Source organism: Solanum stenotomum, unplaced genomic scaffold (assembly GCF_019186545.1).
Source record: "Solanum stenotomum isolate F172 unplaced genomic scaffold, ASM1918654v1 scaffold36051, whole genome shotgun sequence".
Lineage (NCBI taxonomy): Eukaryota > Viridiplantae > Streptophyta > Magnoliopsida > Solanales > Solanaceae > Solanum > Solanum stenotomum.
In genome coordinates this window covers 22,117-40,355 of record NW_026033744.1, presented here as the reverse complement: position 1 = coordinate 40,355, position 18,239 = coordinate 22,117, and the positions used below count along the sequence as shown (strand labels likewise).

General features: G+C 36.3%; 2 protein-coding genes across 2 annotated transcripts; both read left to right on the top strand.

Annotated features, from left to right (window-relative positions):
- Nucleotides 1-1,963: 1,963 nt before the first annotated feature.
- LOC125852494 (C-terminal binding protein AN) lies at nucleotides 1,964-7,884 on the top strand. Its single transcript, XM_049532213.1, has 7 exons — nucleotides 1,964-2,699; nucleotides 3,152-3,320; nucleotides 3,419-3,549; nucleotides 5,338-6,126; nucleotides 6,554-6,601; nucleotides 7,179-7,292; nucleotides 7,540-7,884. Exons 1-7 carry the CDS (start codon nucleotides 2,127-2,129, stop codon nucleotides 7,609-7,611), a joined length of 1,896 nt encoding a protein of 631 aa, XP_049388170.1. The 5' UTR covers nucleotides 1,964-2,126; the 3' UTR covers nucleotides 7,612-7,884.
- Nucleotides 7,885-10,570: 2,686 nt separating this feature from the next.
- On the top strand, nucleotides 10,571-17,952 carry LOC125852504 (protein REVEILLE 6-like). The gene is made up of 8 exons (XM_049532226.1): nucleotides 10,571-11,031; nucleotides 12,068-12,125; nucleotides 13,255-13,378; nucleotides 13,469-13,633; nucleotides 13,721-13,846; nucleotides 15,086-15,195; nucleotides 15,691-15,750; nucleotides 17,460-17,952. The coding sequence occupies exons 1-8, from the start codon at nucleotides 10,769-10,771 to the stop codon at nucleotides 17,556-17,558; spliced, it is 1,005 nt and encodes a 334-aa protein (XP_049388183.1). The 5' UTR covers nucleotides 10,571-10,768; the 3' UTR covers nucleotides 17,559-17,952.
- Nucleotides 17,953-18,239: the final 287 nt, after the last annotated feature.

The window sequence follows — 18,239 nt, the reverse complement described above, 5'->3', positions numbered from 1 at the left end:
AAAATTAATAAATATATGTGCGAATAAATTGATAATAGTACCACATGTTTTTATTTCTCTATTACTTGATTAAGAAGATGACATGTTGCAATTGGAACAAGACTGGTTCTTAATAATCTAATATGCTCAAACTAATATTTGAACACAATTTTGACCAATTATACGCGAAACATATATTTTGCTTTTCAATAAAAGATTTTTCAGGCATAATACATAAACTGAACGCTTAAATTTATATAAAGTTAAACAAGTAAATATATGTCTTATATGAGTAAATATCTCAAAAAGTCACTCAAATATGTGAAATTACTTGAGAAAGTCACTCAACTTGATTTTATATCAATAAAGTCACTCAACTTATGGATTTTCTTTTATAAAATCACTCAACTTAAGCTATTTTCTAGAATTTTTCTAGAAAATAATTATAACCAAAAGATAAAAGAGATAATTGCACAAACTATCCTTCAAGTTTAGTTTTGTAATACTTACTTCCATTATAGTTTATAATATTATGTTTATTTCTCTTATTTTATATAATTTTAAATAATTATTTTATTTTTAATAATTATTTTCTTAACCTAATTATTATTAACACAAAAATTTATGATTTAACTAAATTTTCTTTTATCATATATTATTTAATTTAAATAGTTATAACATCTTTTATTCAAGTTATCAAAAAAATCTAACTTTGCAAAACAAACTCAATTTTTATTCTATATAAATATGCACACCACACTAAATAATATCATATTAAACACTAATATCAAATATTTGACCCACAAATTAAAATGAAATTTTAATTCAAAATCACGCAAACAGAACTACTGGAGGGATATTCAAAAACTAGCTAGTATCCAATATTTAGTTGAAATAATTTTTTGAAAAAACTTTTGCAAAGTGGGGAAAAAATGAATGGTTCTTTTTCTTAAAAAACATCTCAGGTTGACGAAGGAAGAAAAGAGTGAAGAATTTGGGGGCGGGGAAAAAGAGGGAAGAATTTGAGGGGGGNGGGGGGGGGGGGTTATCTTCGCCTCATTCTATCATCCATGTCCAATTCCAATTGGGGTGGGAGGAGATGATTCGGTTTTGGAGTCATCGAATTTGGATTTATTCGATTAATTTTGATGTATTGGTGTATATGCATTTTATTATCAAAATAAAATATTAAATGTATATATGGATGGGTATAAATTATGGTAAAATATGATGAAACCCGAGCCAAGTTGAATTAATGGTTAATGCTTAGACAATTGAGTTGATATTAATTAAGTTAAGACAATTACTAAAAATAAAATAAAATAAAATAAGAGAAATAAGCATAATATTAAACTACAATAGAAGTAAGTATTATCAAACTAAACTTGAAGGGTAGTTTGTGCAATTTTTTTTTTTAATCTTTTGGCTATAATGATTTTTTAGAAAAATAATTTAAGTTGAGTGATTTTATAAAAGAAAATCCATAAATTGAGTGATTTTATTGATATAAAACCAAATGACTTTCTCAAATACTTTCACATACTTGAGTGACCTTTTAAGATATTTACTCTCTTATGTGTATTATGTCATATAAGATGCGTGAGTCTATATATTTAATTTTATACAAATTTAAATATATATTTATATATAATTAAAATTAAATGACATAACTGTTAGCGAAGATCACGTCAAAGAGAGCGTATAAGGATATGCCTAAAATAAACAGATATTCAATCATAATTTTGTTTCTCAGGTAAACTTTAAATTTTTTCAACAACTATTTCCAAACTTAACTGAACCCCAAAACGGTTAAAGAAATTAAAAGCATAGTATAGTATATATATAAATAGATATATTAAACGATTCCATCACGTTTCCCAAGGATATTCTCTTAGATTAGGGACTTGATTAAGAAATAAAGTAATTAATAAGGGCTGTTTTGGAAAAAGAGAAAGTCACAGGGCCAGTGTGACACAAAAAAAAAAGTGACAGGGAAGACTAGGGTCTCTCACTACTCTTGAGGCAAAAAACCGGCACCTCATTGCTTTCTAAACTCGCCGGAGAAAAAGACAGAAATGCTCGCCGGTGTTCTCCGGCGTCCATAATCATTTCCGGCAACAACGTCATCCAGATCTCCGGCAGCAACAATGGCGCACCACAACAAAACGACGTCGTTGATTACTCAACAAGTTCCTCTAGTCATAACACTCAATTGCATCGAAGACACAACGTTAGAACAAGAATGTCTCTCCGGCATCGCAGTAATCGAACACGTCCCACTCAGCCGCTTAGCCGAAGCCCGGATCGAGTCAGCTACAGCCGTACTTCTTCACTCACTTGCGTTCCTTCCACGCGCCGCACAACGCCGGCTCCGTTCATGGCAGCTTATTCTCTGTCTCGGCTCCTCCGACCGCGCTGTCGACTCAGCTCTCGCTTCTGACCTTGGACTTTCTCGGCTTGTTCATGTAGATGTTAACCGCTCTGAAGAGGTTGCGGATACTGTTATGGCTCTTATCCTTGGTTTGCTTCGCCGTACTCATCTTCTCTCTCGCCATACGTTATCGGCTTCCGGCTGGCTTGGCTCCGTTCAGCCCCTGTGCCGTGGAATGCGCCGCTGTCGCGGCCTTGTACTGGGAATTGTTGGTAGATCTGCGTCTGCAAGGTCTTTGGCTACCCGGAGTTTAGCATTCAACATGAGCGTGCTTTATTTTGATGTTGAGGTAGTTAAATTGATGAATTTCGGTTAAAAATGTCAACTTTTCTGACTAGATTTCACACTTCAACTGAAATATATCAATCAATCAACATGATCCTGCTATATTATGATGTTGAGGCAGTGAAATTGATGTATTTCGGTTTAAAATGCTGACCTTCTGACTAGATTTCACAGCTTAACTGAAATATATCAATCAATCAACATGATCCTGCTATATTTTGATGTTGAGGTAGGAAAGTTGATGTGTTTCGGTTGAAGATTTCAAGCTCTATGAGTAGATATTTCATTGCTTAACTGAAATATATCACGTAAAACTACTAAAAGTTCACTTTGGGTGTCCCTATATAAATAGCACAGTGAAGGGAAATATCAAAGCATAGTGAAGGATTGCTGATTTAAGTATTAGTGTTTCATATCAATGCGTGCTAACAGTTTTTATTTCTTAAATGCTTACAGGGAAATGGAAAAATGAGCAGACACTCTATTAGATTCCCACCTGCTGCCAGGAGAATGGATACCCTTAATGACTTACTCGCTGCAAGTGACCTGATATCATTACATTGTGCTCTAACAAACGAAACAGTTCAAATTATTAATGCAGATTGCTTGCAGCACGTAAAACCTGGTAATTTTTTCTCTGGATATGTATCTGTAGTAGTTTCCTGTTGCCTCAATCCCACATTTCCCCTCTCAAAGGGGTGACTTGTTGATCATTTCATGCAGGGGCGTTTCTTGTTAACACCGGTAGTTGCCAACTGTTAGATGATTGTGCTGTGAAACAACTTCTAATAGAGGGAAGCATTGCTGGCTGTGCTTTGGATGGTGCTGAAGGGCCACAATGGATGGAAGCATGGGTATGATGAATAGTCTTAGGGTATGATTGAATGTTAGGAATATATTTGGTTAAATAGCTCTTTTGTTGAATTTCTGTCATTAATGGCATGATTACTAGTAAATAATGGTGAGACTGAATTTTCCGTCCGATGTTTCTTCAAAATGTCTTTCTTTTGTGCAAGAGAGAGTGAGAGGCCAATTAATAGCTGAAGCTCTTCTACAAATGGTTTGCCCAGGTGAAATTCATAAACCTGTGAGGGATGTATACTCATTTAGGAAATTATTGAGAAAGTTGGTTATTGCCTTACTGTGAAAGCTTGCTTGTTTGATAGATATTGTTCTGCAGTTTTGAGATTGAAAATTGGGTTGCACATATTGAACTGAATTAATTTTGAAGCACTTAGAATGAACTCTATTCCAAGGTGTTATAGCCCTAAGTCCATGCATGCTAGTGATTCTTATCCTTAACTTTTAGACCGAACTCCACCTGATGTATATATTCACTTAGGAACCAAAACATGTATGGGTGTAGTCTAGCAGGCATCCTTAATCTCCTGCCTCGTCAAGGTGTATGCCTTCTCGAACACTTGTTTTGGTGAGAGATTAATGGATAGAGAAGTGTTTCAGGATGTTGTTGAAATGCTTAGTTGTTCTGAACTTTTTCTTTTTGATGGCAAGGGAAACCCGCAACCGCTACCTTTTGGGTGCGCACAGGGTTTTACCCTGCTCCTATGCAATAGCTCGCAAACCACATAGGAGAGGTAACCCGCACTAGGCAAGCCCGGTGCGACGTGCTTTTTGTTATTTGTTCTGAACTTTTTGTTACTCCTTTATCTTGTTATGCTCCATAAATAAAGTTGGGGAAGAGATCTGGCATTTCATCTTCTCTTATGGATGATGCCAAGGTTATGATCCAAGTCCAACAACTTGAATGTTGTTGTTTTCAATTTTCTTTTGTTATTTCTTCTACTTCTGCAGTATTTTATATTGTTGCATTTGAAGGCCTTTAAAGTGATTCATTATAAAAAAAAAAAAGGCCTTTAAAGTAATTAGGGTTGTGACTTGTGCCTCATTGTGACATTTTTGCAATGCCTGCTCTACTTTCTAGAAATCTACCTGTCCAACAACAACATCCCCGTGTAATCCCACAAGCGATCTACTTGTCCATGAGTAAAAAAACTAATTCTCCTATCTGAAACACTGACTCTGATAATTCACTTGACTTCTGTAAAAATCTGTTTTTTTCCCTATAACTATCTTATATTTGTCCTTTTACAAATTTAAGCTAATAGAAAGAAAGGAGAGAAAAAACTCTGGACAATTTATAATTGTAGAGCTGTGTCGATACTATCAAATCTTTGCCCTAGTATCACTAACCAAAAGTAGTTTCTTGTCGATATAGTATAGTCACGTTGTACAAATACTAAGTGGTATTTAATCAAGTTGTTCTGTAAGAAATTGTGTCAACTATGAGACACTATGAACTCATATATGTCTGATATTTGAGTGGGCCTGGTTAGACACGTGTAGAGTGCTTATAAAGATTTACTTTTTTGAATTTTAAGTTTTGTATACCCTTGGACTTCGAGGGGTGTGAAATCCTTTTTCTTTTTGCACCACTTTGTTTCTAATAGAGGCAGGGGATTGAGGATTATTAGGTGGAGATTGCCAATGTTTGTTGGTGGTATCTGTTTGTCACATCTGGATTCTTGGATTTATGTTAATTTAATATCAGCTATATGCTATTTTGAATATAGTCCTTGGTTGGTTTCTTTTAATTGACGTAAGTGGATGTATCTTTGGATTAGGTAAGGGAGATGCCCAATGTCCTGATACTGCCGCGCAGCGCAGATTATAGTGAAGAGGTGTGGATGGAAATAAGGGAGAAAGCTATTTCTATGCTGCAGTCATTCTTCTTGGATGGTGTTGCTCCAAAGGATTCTGTGTCCGATGAAGAAGAGGAAAGCGAGATAGGGTATGACAATGAAGTTCACCAAATACAAGATGTTGAAAGCGCGTTGCAGGGTTCTCCTAGTCAGCAGGCCATTGAAGATGTTGCAGAGAGCTCTCAGAAAAGATTAGCGATTGTCTCGAGGGAATCACCTAGTCAGCTTCAAGGCTCCATGGTGTCTCAAAATAGTTCTGGTAGATCTGAAGTAAAGAGAAGCCGATCAGGTAAAAAGGCTAAAAAGCGTCATGGGCGCCAAAAATCACAACACAAAGTGGATGAGCACTTGGCATTTGAAAAGGAGAGTACGTCACACCATGAAGATGGGGCAACAATGAGCGGAACAGATCAAGGTGTGAGTTCCAGTTCACGTTTTGCTTCTCCGGAAGATTTAAGAGGTAGGAAGACATCAATTGAATCAATACAGGAATCATCAGTGGAGCAGCTATCAAAAAAAAGCATAAATCTCAGCAGAAAATCTTCAGAACTGCTGAAGGATGGTTATGTAATAGCTTTACATGCAAGACATCATCCCGCTTTTCATGTCTCCAGACAAAGAGTTAAAGGGGGTGGTTGGTTCCTCGACACAATGTCAGATGTTACAAAAAGAGACCCAGCGGCACAGTTCCTTGTGGTTTCTAGGAGCAAGGTATGCCTGAAAAGAAATTTTCTTTTCAAGTTGCAGTAGAGCTGCCCTCTACCGTCAGTTTGTGGGGAACTATCAGCATAGTGCTTTGGGTTGTGTTGAGGGTGTGGGTGAGGAGAACTAGGAGCCATTTGGGCAACTTCTGCAAAATGTTTGAAAAAATGTTTCAGAAAAAAATTTGTGCAAAAAGAAAATATATGGATTATTGTAGTTCTTTTTGTGTGTTTTTGAGAGTAGAGGAACTCGTTGCCAACTCCCTCAAGCCACGTATAAATATATAGTTTCTTCTAAAAACTATTCTCAGAAACTTCTAGAAAAAAATTTAAAAATACATTTTTTTCGGCAATAGTTTTTTCAAGATTTCAAAAACATTTCCTCAGACAAATGCTTTGTGAACACATATAATGACTCTGAGGTTCTTCTCTTTCAGGATACAATTGGGTTGAGATCATTTACTGCTGGAGGGAAGTTACTACAGGTATGATTTATCACTGTAATTCTTGTTATAAGACATCGTTGACCAAACCATTAGGAAACTGCAAAAGCTTTGAAGTTAAATTGTTGCTTCTACATGCTAGGAACTTTAAGTTTGAGATCACTTACGTATTAATTCACTTGGACAAACATAAAACTCTGGATGAATAGTTCTTATATTTATTTCATCAGAATAATTCTTATTTTATGTTAAGAATTTTTTTACCCCTCTCCGCAGAAGATGCTGTAGCTTTCCAAGTGCTCTTTGTTCTACGTCCTTAATTTTGGTAGTTATAAAATACTTTCTCCATGTTGTAAGTTAGCATCAATAGCTGAGATAGAAATTCATTTCCATATATCTAGACCTTGCTGTTAAGAAGTTATTCGCTCCAAAATTTGAGGGAATTTTGTGTTGGAGAAGTTCTGAATTTGTCGATATAAGAGGTTAACATGTGCAGGTATTCAATAGGAATCAGAGATATTAGATTTGTTGCACCCGTTCTATTGTGGATTTCTAGCTTGCTTGATTTTATTGGTATTCATATAGAAGTGGTGATTTCACCTTGACCCCGATTTTGCAGATAAATAGGAGAATGGAATTTGTATTTGCAAGTCACAGTTTTGATGTTTGGGAGAGTTGGACATTTGAAGGCACTATGGAAGAATGTCGACTAGTTAACTGTAGGAATCCTCTGGTAAGTTCTTGTTCTGCTTCAGACATTCAGAACTCTAGCTCCCATGCCCCCCATTGCACGATAGTTACTTACTGTAACCATTTTGGTAATATGTCCCCAGTACATCTGTTTTCCCTTTCTTTGAACTGTGGTTTTTAATCGAGTGGATTACATCCATTGTGAGATCAGTTATTTAAGAATGCTTATTCTCTATCATCCACTTTAGAAATACCCAATATTTTGATGTTGCCATCACTGCAACCTGCAGGCTGTTTTGGATGTACGCGTTGAAGTACTTGCAGCTGTTGGAGAAGATGGTATCACTCGATGGCTTGACTAGGCAGTTTCTTGAACCACTTGCGCATGATTTTTTAACATATGCTGTGCTGATTCGTTTGGAATATTTACCACAAGTAGTTTTGTAAAGCATTGAGTTTGAGTCTCCCTCAAAGCAAGAGTTGTAAGTTTTTAAATGTAACTTTCATTATTGCCTCCTGTCAGGGTTCTTTCTTTCCATGACAATGGCTTATTGTATTTTGAGGATTCAAAAATAGGCTTGCCTTTTGTTTTGACTGTTGCTTTTTTAATGGACGTTTGCATGCTTTGCGAGTAATGAGTAATGTAGTATATAATGATACTTTATAGCTGTTAACTTAAAACCTTCAATCCCTGTAGCACCAAAGTTTTGTTCGAGCATAAGCAAATGATTATTACTAGGTAATTTCTTCTCATATATCTTAGACAATTTGTGTACACACATTTTGAATAATCCGTTTTATCCAACGAAAATCTACATGTATTATTATACTGGAAATTAGATATTGTACTTACTAATTATGCAAAACTTTATGTTGCAATTTGCAAACAAAATGTTAATATATTATTAGATAGTGAAATTTTATTTTTTAATAAAATATGTGGTCAATCAGTGATCCCTTGGCTCTACCTTTTATCTGTACCTAAGTTCTACCCATTAGCTATGTGTGAACAAAGAAGAAGGAATATGCCTTTAAAGCCAAATCACTAGTGAATAAATGATTCTCCCTCTATCCCTAATTGCTCCTTGCTTATAAAAAGATTTATAATGAGAATCCGTTGCTGCTTATTCAAGATTGATCTTTCTTATCCGAGAGACTTGTCAAACTCTCTGCCACTGTAGGTGCGACATAGGTAGTAGTGATTGAAAGAGTTGATGCGGCATGATCGCGATTATAAGCATCCTATTTAGTTTAGGGATTTAAGGACTAGGCCCGTTGAGGAATTGAGCTCACTTGTTGCACTTCCTCCCCAAGGTCCGGTGCAGGGGACATGTGCGAAAGTCCTCTAAAGAAAGAGGACGAAAGGGGAGAGGCCGTGCTTAACAAATGAGGACGGTTGTCCACTTTTTCTTTTTTAGTTGTCTCTAATTACTTGTCCAATTTGACAAATCAAGAAATGAATGTTTATACCTATTATACCCTCAATTAATTACTTTGAAAAAGGTAGAATTTTCTTGAAAATCTTAAGTTTCTAATTGAGGAAAGGCTCAAAATAGTCTCTCATCCTCAAAGTCATCCGTGAGTTTTCACATGGAGCACTAATAGTCCCTCATGTTTGCAATATTGGTGCACTTTTGGTTCTCCTCCAAAATTTTGCGTATTTTTTAACATTGATTTTATCCATAACTTATGTATGAGATATTCAATCGTCATTTTATATATTTAGTAGAAATAATAACTCCATATGAGAGAATATGAGAACACACCTTGTTTTGTTTAGTAGAAATCGTATTGCAGGTAAAGTTGAGAGGTTCATCACGATAATTTCACGTGCAATAGTATAAATTTTTTCTTTTCTTCCAACGTCATATGTTAAGATGTTCTTAGTTTAACTGCAGTAATATTTCTGTTGAACAAAACAAGGTGTTCTTCTTATCACCTTCTCTCACATAGACTTATTATTTCTACTAAATATATAAAAAGACGATTGGATATTCCTTACATAAAATTGTGAACAAAATTAATGTTAAAAAATAGGCAAAAATTTAGGGGAGGACTAAAAGTGCACCAATATTGCAAACATGAGGGACTATTAGTGCTCCATGTGAAAACTCAAGGATGACTTTGAGCCTTAACCCAAAGATGAGGGACTATTTTGAGCCTTTCCTCTTTCTAATTCATCCACTTCATAATTAATAAGGGTATAATGATAAACTCACTGTGTCAATCATTGTTTTTTCTTAATAGATGTGTCAATTCAAAAATGGACATATAATTAGAGACAGAGGGAGTAATAATTGGAAAATTGATTAATCTTTTTTTACGTCCAAGGGTGAAGTTTTTTTTTTCTTTTTGTAGATGAGGCACAACTAATAATAATCGTGTGGTTAAGAACATCAATAACATCATATGTAACATGGATAACCCTAATTGAAATTTTGTCAGAAATGAATTAATACTAACCTAAAGTTTTGAATTCAATCTTCTTATTTTAGATTATACAAGAGGGTAAGAATGAGACAATCAATTAGTAGATTTATGATAGGCTAGGGCACGAAACTACTAAAAGAAATAAATGATGTAGCGATTCATATTTTCTACAATGAAGGCAGGCAAGCTGACAATAAGAATTATTGTAGCTTGCCCAGAATGTCCATATATACCAAGAGTTTATTCACTTAACCAAAAAAAGAGTAAAAATCCAAGTGGAAAGGCTATCAGCTGACGGCTTCTTTGTGAAGCGTGACTATATCTTTTTCTGGTTTTCCAACTCCCTGCTAATTTTTTTTCTATATCCCAGCTACAATTCGAGACCTCTGATTAAAAAAAAAGTCTCATTCATTACACCGCATATTTTGGTTGGTAATGCATCAGCGTGAGTCGTGACTATATCTTTTAAAAGAACAAGACCAAATAAGATTAAAAGGCATACTTTGGTTGGTGATGCGTGACTATATCTTTTTTTAAAAGAAAAAGACCAAATAAGAGTAAAAAGCAAGGACAAGCGGTAGAAAGAAATGGTAAATTGTTTCACCCTTAATAAAATGTCTCAAGTTTAGTGAGAAAATTTTGTTGGGAGTGTGTCACTCTTGGATGGACCCTGCAACTCCCGAATGAATCTCATAATATGCAATTTAAATTTAATCAGTGCTCCAATGTAGAGTCCGAATACGAGACGAAAGAAAGGGTGGGGATGAATATAACTTTTAAAAATGTGTGGTTATTAAAGAGTAAGTATGGTCCCCACTAGTCATACTTTTATGATACACACAAAATAAAACTTTCTAGAACCTGCCTTGAGAAATGCAAAACTCATTTCCACCTTCCAATTATTTACACGTGGACGTCCATGATCACAATTTTCCCTCCATTTGCAATAATGTCGGTTAATCATCTCTCTTTTTATATATATACACATTTCTCTGTGTAACTTCAATAAATTTTCATTTCATAAACGAAACAGAGCAGAGAGAACACTCAAAAAGCTGAAGTTTCTGTTTCTATATTGATACATAACATATGGTGTCTGTATATCCAACAATACCGCCGGGTCAAAATTTTCACTACATGGGGGATCCGATGAAAACGGGTCTTATGGGTTTGCATCCGGTACAATCGGGTACTAGTATACATGGGAATTTGAATTTGGATTCGAATACAGGTTTGGGAGTGGTGGTGTCCGATGATCACAGCAAGAAGACACGGAAGCCCTATACGATTACTAAGTCTAGAGAGAGCTGGACTGAGCAGGAGCATGACAAGTTTCTTGAAGCTCTTCAATTGTGAGTCTCTCTCTGTTTTTATTTTAGCTGACGGCACTTGTTTGTGTTTTCCTGTTTTGTGTGTGGTGGATATTACTAGTTGTTATTGTTGTGGAAGTTGAACAGGACTAGATAAAAATGGAAGCTTTGCACTTTTTAGGTTATGTTCTGAAATGGGAAATTGTTAAAACATTGGGGGTAGGTGAAGGGGAAATGGGGAGGGGACAAGGATGGACGCAGGAGCTCTGAATTAGGGGGGACAAGGATCAACTTTTAAGTTATATACATCTGCAAAGTTGCCATGAGGTGTAACAGGGCCAATGAGGATTCATATAGCCAATCCCAATTTGCTTGAGATTAAGGTGTAGTTGTTGTTATATCTGGTGCAAAGTCATCCTAGGTATTGAAAAAATTAGCTAGTCTTAATTATATACAGCACCATCTCCTGACCAGCTTCAGTGGATCGAAAAGTAGGAACCAAGAAGCAAAACTCATTATCTCATATTTTTAATAAATCTCACTCTCCTTAATTGTCATTGATGGTACAGACTTGTTAAAATCAAAGCTACATATCAGAGGTAAGGAGAAACATATAGGCCGCATTATAAATGCAAAGTCTAGTCCTGGTAGCGTTGACTTTTAGTAGGCTATCAAAGCTACTTACTAGTAAGAAGAAAAACAAAACCAGTCTATACTGGATGGTAACAATCTCTTGGGGCTTGGCCAAACTTCATTGGAGGGAAAAGTGGGAGCTGAGAAGAAAAGTTCCCCATCTGATGTTGTCATCGATGTTATGCACTTACTATAATTAAACCTTGATAAGTGTAAAGAGAAGTCTTTCAAGTGTTTATTCTTTCGTAGACCATATTCAGCTTTGCCACTGTAGTAAGCTATGTGCCAACACTTGTGACCTCTAGCTGAACAAGCTAATAAGAAATCGAGGCTGGGATAGTTTTCGAGGTTTAGCTTTAGGATCATGGATAGTATCTATTCTGGAATCTCAATTCAAGAGTCATGGAAAATGCATATCCTAAATTATTGTGACTTGTTCTTTCAGGTTCGACCGTGATTGGAAAAAGATTGAAGCATTTGTTGGGTCGAAGACTGTTATCCAGGTAATTTGTTAGTCAGATGGCTCTTATTTGTTGACTTATTTGTTCTTTTTTGTGGCCTGAAAGAATATCTGATATCTGATGTGTTCTGTAGACAAAATAAATAACGTTTATCTTAGTTATCTGGCGAAAATTTTCCTTCAGATTGAGAGTGTATTTTTATCCTCAGAGAAGTTAGATCCTAGTTGTGCAACATTTGCTTTTCTTGAATTGACCAACTGTGTTCTACTTAATTATGCAGTTGGTGATTTAGGGTAGTTTGTGTTTCTCCTGTTCTCCCTTTACCTTTTCAATGTGTGTGAATTATAAGCACAAAGAAATGTGTGTGTAAGAAACAACAAAGACTGTAAAGAAAACTAAGGATGGGAGTGGACTCTGGACCGGAAGGATGGTAAAGTGAGTGGTAGTCAAAGTGATATATAAACAAATGAAAGTAAAATCTAGGTATGAAAATGTTGTGTAGGGAGATACAAAATGTTGGCAGTACTTTCTCTTGGATACTGAGGGGAGCCACCTCTTATTTCTTGTTTAAAATTAGTCATGGTGTCCCAGAATGTGACTTAAGTATCTCTCACCTGGATGCAGATATATTATCATATTTCCTCATCTCCTACCTCTCTGTTTAACTACCAAGGTATGCAGGATAGAAAATTTTTTGTGGGAACGCCCAATGGCTTTCTTATGTGTCAATGAAGACTTAAATTCACCCAAAACGTATGTATATGTATGTCTATACATACATATAAGCAATTTTCTTATAACTGTTCGACAAAACTATTCTTAATTATGTTATTTCTTTTTGCCCATCAGCATTTGACATGATACTTTTTTTAAAACTAGAAAAAAGTGCTTATCTTTTGTTTATCTTGTGCTGACCCAAGACAATTTGCTTAGAAGTGTGCTTAATTATGAAACTTGCCATTTTCTATGACTTATCACACGTTTACAAGAGCCCTTAATGGTATTAAAACATGTAATTGATGAGGACTGAGGAGCAACATCTGTTGTATGTTGGTGACAAACTAATATCAGCTCAATGTCTATTCCGATTGTGCCAGTTACCTGGTCACAGTTTCACTATTATGTTTTATATTTTGATATGTGTCAATGTACTAAAGAGCAAGCTATGCAGATACGTAGCCATGCACAGAAATACTTTCTGAAGGTCCAGAAGAGTGGAACTAGTGAACATGTACCTCCCCCACGCCCAAAGAGAAAAGCTGCTCATCCTTATCCACAAAAAGCTCCTAAAAAGGGTAGGGACAATGTCAATCATCTGTTTGTTTGTTACAAGATATTGGACTGAAACTAATTGTAGCTTGTATTGTTGTATCTGCCTTCGACAGTTATGTCCCAAGTTGGCAGCATCCAATTTCAACCTCCTGGTGCTTTGCCTGAACCAGGATTTGGTATCGGACCCGATCCTTTATCAGTATCTGGAAATACAATTAATTTTTCTCCCTGGACTTACGACTGTGTGCCTGCCATCAGCACGACACAGATGAGAAAAGGTATGTGTCTGTTGATATTAAGGAGATATAAGTAATTTGTAGCGCCTTGCTCAAGAAAAACTACAAGTTGAATTTTGTTGTTCTCAGATGACGCACAATTATCCAGTGGAGGAGTCATGCAAAATTGTTTCAGCAGCAGTAATGAAAACATCCCTAGGATTAATAAGACTAAAGAGAGCAATGACCAAAAGGAGAGCCAGAAGCAAATGAAAGGTGAGTATTTTTGTTGCTCAGGATGTGTGTGATCTGGCCCAGTGTAAGCTGGTGAAATATTTGTGACACTTGCGCTGCCTGTGTAGGCCTCTAGGCTGTCTTTCTCGTTTTATTAATGTCTTCTTAGGTCATATCCTTTTCTGTCACGCTTTCGGTGCATAGAATAATTAGAACAAATTTCATCGATCAAAATATAAATCTATACAGAACATGCATTGGCTTGTAAAGAAATTGTCAGTTTGTGCTAGCGCCCACTAACATGATGTGAAATGCTCAGTAGAACTGTATGTTAAGCAAAGCATTCTCTTCTGCCTCAGATAGGTTTTGGTAATGATCTTTCCCTACTAACCTAAGTAGTGTGTGACAGTTAGGCCTAAACTGGGTGTTAGTTGATTGGCGGGTGCTTGGGATGGATTGTGGAATGCTTGTAGAAATGTTGAATTATTTGTTTTTGGAGTTTGATGTTGTTTCAGTCGATATTTAGAGCTATTTACTGGTGGAAAATGATTATCTGACCAACTGAACCTTATGGTGAAGGTTCCCCCATTGTGGAAATAGAACAGATTTCTATGCTAAGCCGTTTATTTGAGCAGCCCCAACTTCTTTAACTTTTCCATCTCCAATACTTCTCTTCAAGGGTGGAAGAAACACTGGCTTCCCCCTCACGCTCTCAGTTGCATATATGGATGGCTATTCCTAGATGTAACAAGGAATAGTGGCAACATTTCTTTTGCCTAATAGTGGAATTTAGGCAAAGGAATTGTTCATGGGTTAAAATCAGGTACAAGAAGGAAACAGAGAAGAAAGTGGAAAGTACTAGGAAATCTAAGGGGAGCCAGGGAGATATTCCCGGAAAAGAAGGTTGTTAGGACGAGACTGAGAAAATGTATTATCACATGACATTTGTACCGCATTGCACATGATAGCTGTACTTTTTGCAGCTGTGTATATTTACATATTCTGATAGTAGTTGGGTAGCATTCAGTCTGTTGGGGTAAAGGGAGCAAATTTATTTGTCCTATATTGCGTGTAAGCAGATGGAAAAAGGCTATATTTGGTTTCCCCGTGCTCTTTATTTTATCCTCATTTGGTTCCATCTGTTCATGTCACACTAAAAGGATGTGTTGCAGTACCAAGGCAGAGATCACTGTTACTTCTTTCTTTGCAGTTATTTTTATCTGCACAAAGCTTTATTAATTCAACAAATTGATTTGTTTTCCTTTGCTTTGTAAATTGCAGTTATGCCAGACTTTGCTCAAGTTTACAGCTTCATTGGCAGTGTCTTTGATCCAAGTACGAGGGACCACTTACAGAGATTAAGAAAGATGGACCCCATTGATATTCAGACGGTATGTTGGAATTGATTTAGCAGACATACATATGTTGATGTTAGTTCCAGTTTGCATTTCACGTGATGTATAGTTGTGAACAAAGAAAGGTGCAGAGACACTTATGTTGCATGTTGTAACTCTGTACATGAGGTGTATATCCTAGCTTGGAATTGAGGCGTAGTTGTGTTTGTTGTATATGAGGTGTAAATCTTATACTCGTCTGATCCTAACTGAGATGACCTTCTTTGACTACCATGTTGATAAAGAACTTGAATGGTTAATTTTATAGGTTAACATTAAATAGACAGAAGGAATTTCTTTCTCTCTCTCTCCCTCTGCAAATTGCAGTAAAGCCTTGGTTCCTGGAGTTTTAGATTCTTCGGAATAAGAGGGGATGTTAACTTTCTTTAATCAGACCTCAGATATCCACTACTGCATGCTGCATGTTGACATGGAAGTCTATGAATTGCTTCATCTCACTTGACTGAAAGATACTGTTTTGTTGGTTTGCAGGCACTGATGTTGATGAAGAATCTATCCTTCAATTTATCGAGCCCTGAATTTGAGGATCATGTAAGTCACAATCTGTGAATTTCATCATATCTGAATAATCAGTAAAGGCTTATGTAATGTGATCTAGTTAGAAGTCTCAAGGTCTTAATAGGGCTGGAGGAATTACACTTGGTCCTTTTGGAGAGGGATTATTTTTCTGTTTCATTGTGTTTCTGATATGTTAAGTCTTATTTTCTTTGAAGTATCTTATTGTACCCGTGATGCAATAGTTTGTAGTGTTAAGAAACCAAGTCCAACTCTACAAAATTCCTTTTTTTTAGGGATCTTCATTTGCTGAGTTGGACTTGAGCTCAGGTTGTCTTGGGCTTTGCCCACGTATAACTCAGGCTACGGTGTCTAAGCTTGCTGGGATCATGAGTCTAGATGTGAACAGGCATTCTCAAATTATAGTTGGGAGCCATCTGCGTTCTCAAATTATAGTTGGGAGTTACACTTGTGACTGATTTTGATTTACTATGTAGGCACTAAATACCTTTCCTAGATGCATCTCTTGCTTTCACTCTTCATTCACCTGGCCGCATGCATCCCTTCGGCGGCCCCCTCTGTAGTCACAACCAAGGATCCTTTGTTTGCAGTAATGACCTTTGATTATCACAGTGTCCTTGCAATCTTTATCTTTTTCTATATTTTACCATTGTTCTGTGTGGTCAACGGCGTCACATCTTCTTACCACCCCTTTATTTAGGTTCCGCCACCACTAAGTTATCTTAACTTGGTTTTTGTTTAGTTTTTTGTTTTTGTTCTGAAAGTTTATGGCATACTTTGTAGCGAGTTTTGAGTTTGGAAAGGACTTCTGGATAACTTTTGTTTTAATCTTTTTGTGGGAAGTTCCATTTCTGGATAGTTCTTGGCTTGTTAAGCACATCTTGGCTCAGCTTCCAGAAATATCTGTTTAAAATAAGCTGCTCGGAAAAAACTCAAACCTGATTCTTTCTAAAACCGAGTGTGCCCCAAGAAACCTGTCACGAATACGAGAATCTTCACATAATAGAAAGAAAATAAATCATTTATAAATGCTAGTTGTTCCTGTTGGCCTAAGGACTTGCAAGTCTTCATGCTATTGAGATTAAATTTTCTTTTATTCTTTGTTTTTGACGTGGAAAGTTTCTTCAGTTCAAATCTGTGTACCTACATTAGGGTGTTATTTTTAATCAAGTTCAAAAGAAAATAAGTAGTGGTGGTACATACCAAATTGACGAAGTCTTTGTAGAAGCATGAGATGAATAGTTACGCTTGGTGCTCCAGTATGTTTTTTGAAATTGCTTTCAGAAGTTGTGGTTGGGTTATATGGCTGAAGTTGTGCGAGGCAAGAACTTGTACCCAGCCATCACCAAGTGGAGGCAAGAACCGGAAAGAGCAAGCCAAGCTGAGCCGTACATGTGTCGTTTCTCAAGGTCAATGAATCGAGGTTAAACTTGACATGCCTGGGGCTCAGCTTGGCTCAGTGTATATGCATTCTTATTTTCTCTCTTCTTTCTGTGAAGAAAGTAAACAGTACAAATGGATGTTGAGATGGATAAAAAAGAATTCAAAATGAATTATGATCTGGAGTGACCTCGTATATCCATTGGGGTATTTCACCGTCCTGTTTTCACTAGGATAAATGTTGCATAGCATGAAAGCTAAATGAATTGGTCAATAATTCATTGTTTATCACTTTATCTTATATTTATCTTTTGATCTTATTCGTTATCTCATGCTTGGTGCAGAGGAGGTTGCTTTCATCATACGGCTTGGGTGCTGCAAAAGATAAAATGGACCTTCCTATAAAAACTGATTTCAGAGGTAACGCAATCCAAGCTGTCTAAGAAGCTGGAGAAAGGTTCAGATGATTCGTGGTCATTGCATATGATTGGTGGAGACAATGGTACGAAGAGAACCGTGTAATGAAAAGATGTGCAACTAGTATGTTCATATGCTTCAAACTTGCAAGTTGCTCGTATGTTGCCATCTCCATCCTGTATATATCTAGCTGGGGGAACAATGCCGGAGTAGTGAATGTTTTGAGAGGTTGTATGTACTTGTGGAGAGTAGATTATATATGGCTTGAGCTGTATTATAGGTAGATTATGTGGTGCTTGTGTACGTTGTATGTTGTGGAGGGCTAGCTGTGCCCCTCATTGGTTTTGTCCTACAAACGCCCAATGAATCAAACTTTGTAGCAGTGTATTTGGCATTGCTTGTTTGAGATGTTGAGAAGAATCGAAAATAACCTTTTGTGGTTCGAGTAAATGGATCAATGATATAATGCTTGTGAAAAAATAGTTTAGGTGGGGAGGAAGCAAAGTGTTATAATAAGGGGTACTAAAAATGAGCTCAAATATTGAGGTAATCTGCCCGACTTGCCCAAGTATTTTAAGTTTTAGTTCATTTGAATTGAGTCAATCTTAAATCACTCGATTCTTAGCCCCACTTTAAGATCTTCAATTTCAATTTGTTTTAAGATTTTATTTGCATTAATGTAATGTATGTTTATATATTGAAGGTAT

Coding starts and splice junctions, on each gene's coding strand:
- LOC125852494 (XM_049532213.1), top strand. CDS start 2,127: ATGGCGCACCACAACAAAACGACGTCGTTGATTACTCAACAAGTTCCT. Junction 2,700..3,151: donor TGCTTTATTTTGATGTTGAG/GTAGTTAAATTG, acceptor AAATGCTTACAG/GGAAATGGAAAAATGAGCAG. Junction 3,550..5,337: donor CACAATGGATGGAAGCATGG/GTATGATGAATA, acceptor TCTTTGGATTAG/GTAAGGGAGATGCCCAATGT.
- LOC125852504 (XM_049532226.1), top strand. CDS start 10,769: ATGGTGTCTGTATATCCAACAATACCGCCGGGTCAAAATTTTCACTAC. Junction 11,032..12,067: donor TTTCTTGAAGCTCTTCAATT/GTGAGTCTCTCT, acceptor TTGTTCTTTCAG/GTTCGACCGTGATTGGAAAA. Junction 13,634..13,720: donor CACGACACAGATGAGAAAAG/GTATGTGTCTGT, acceptor TGTTGTTCTCAG/ATGACGCACAATTATCCAGT.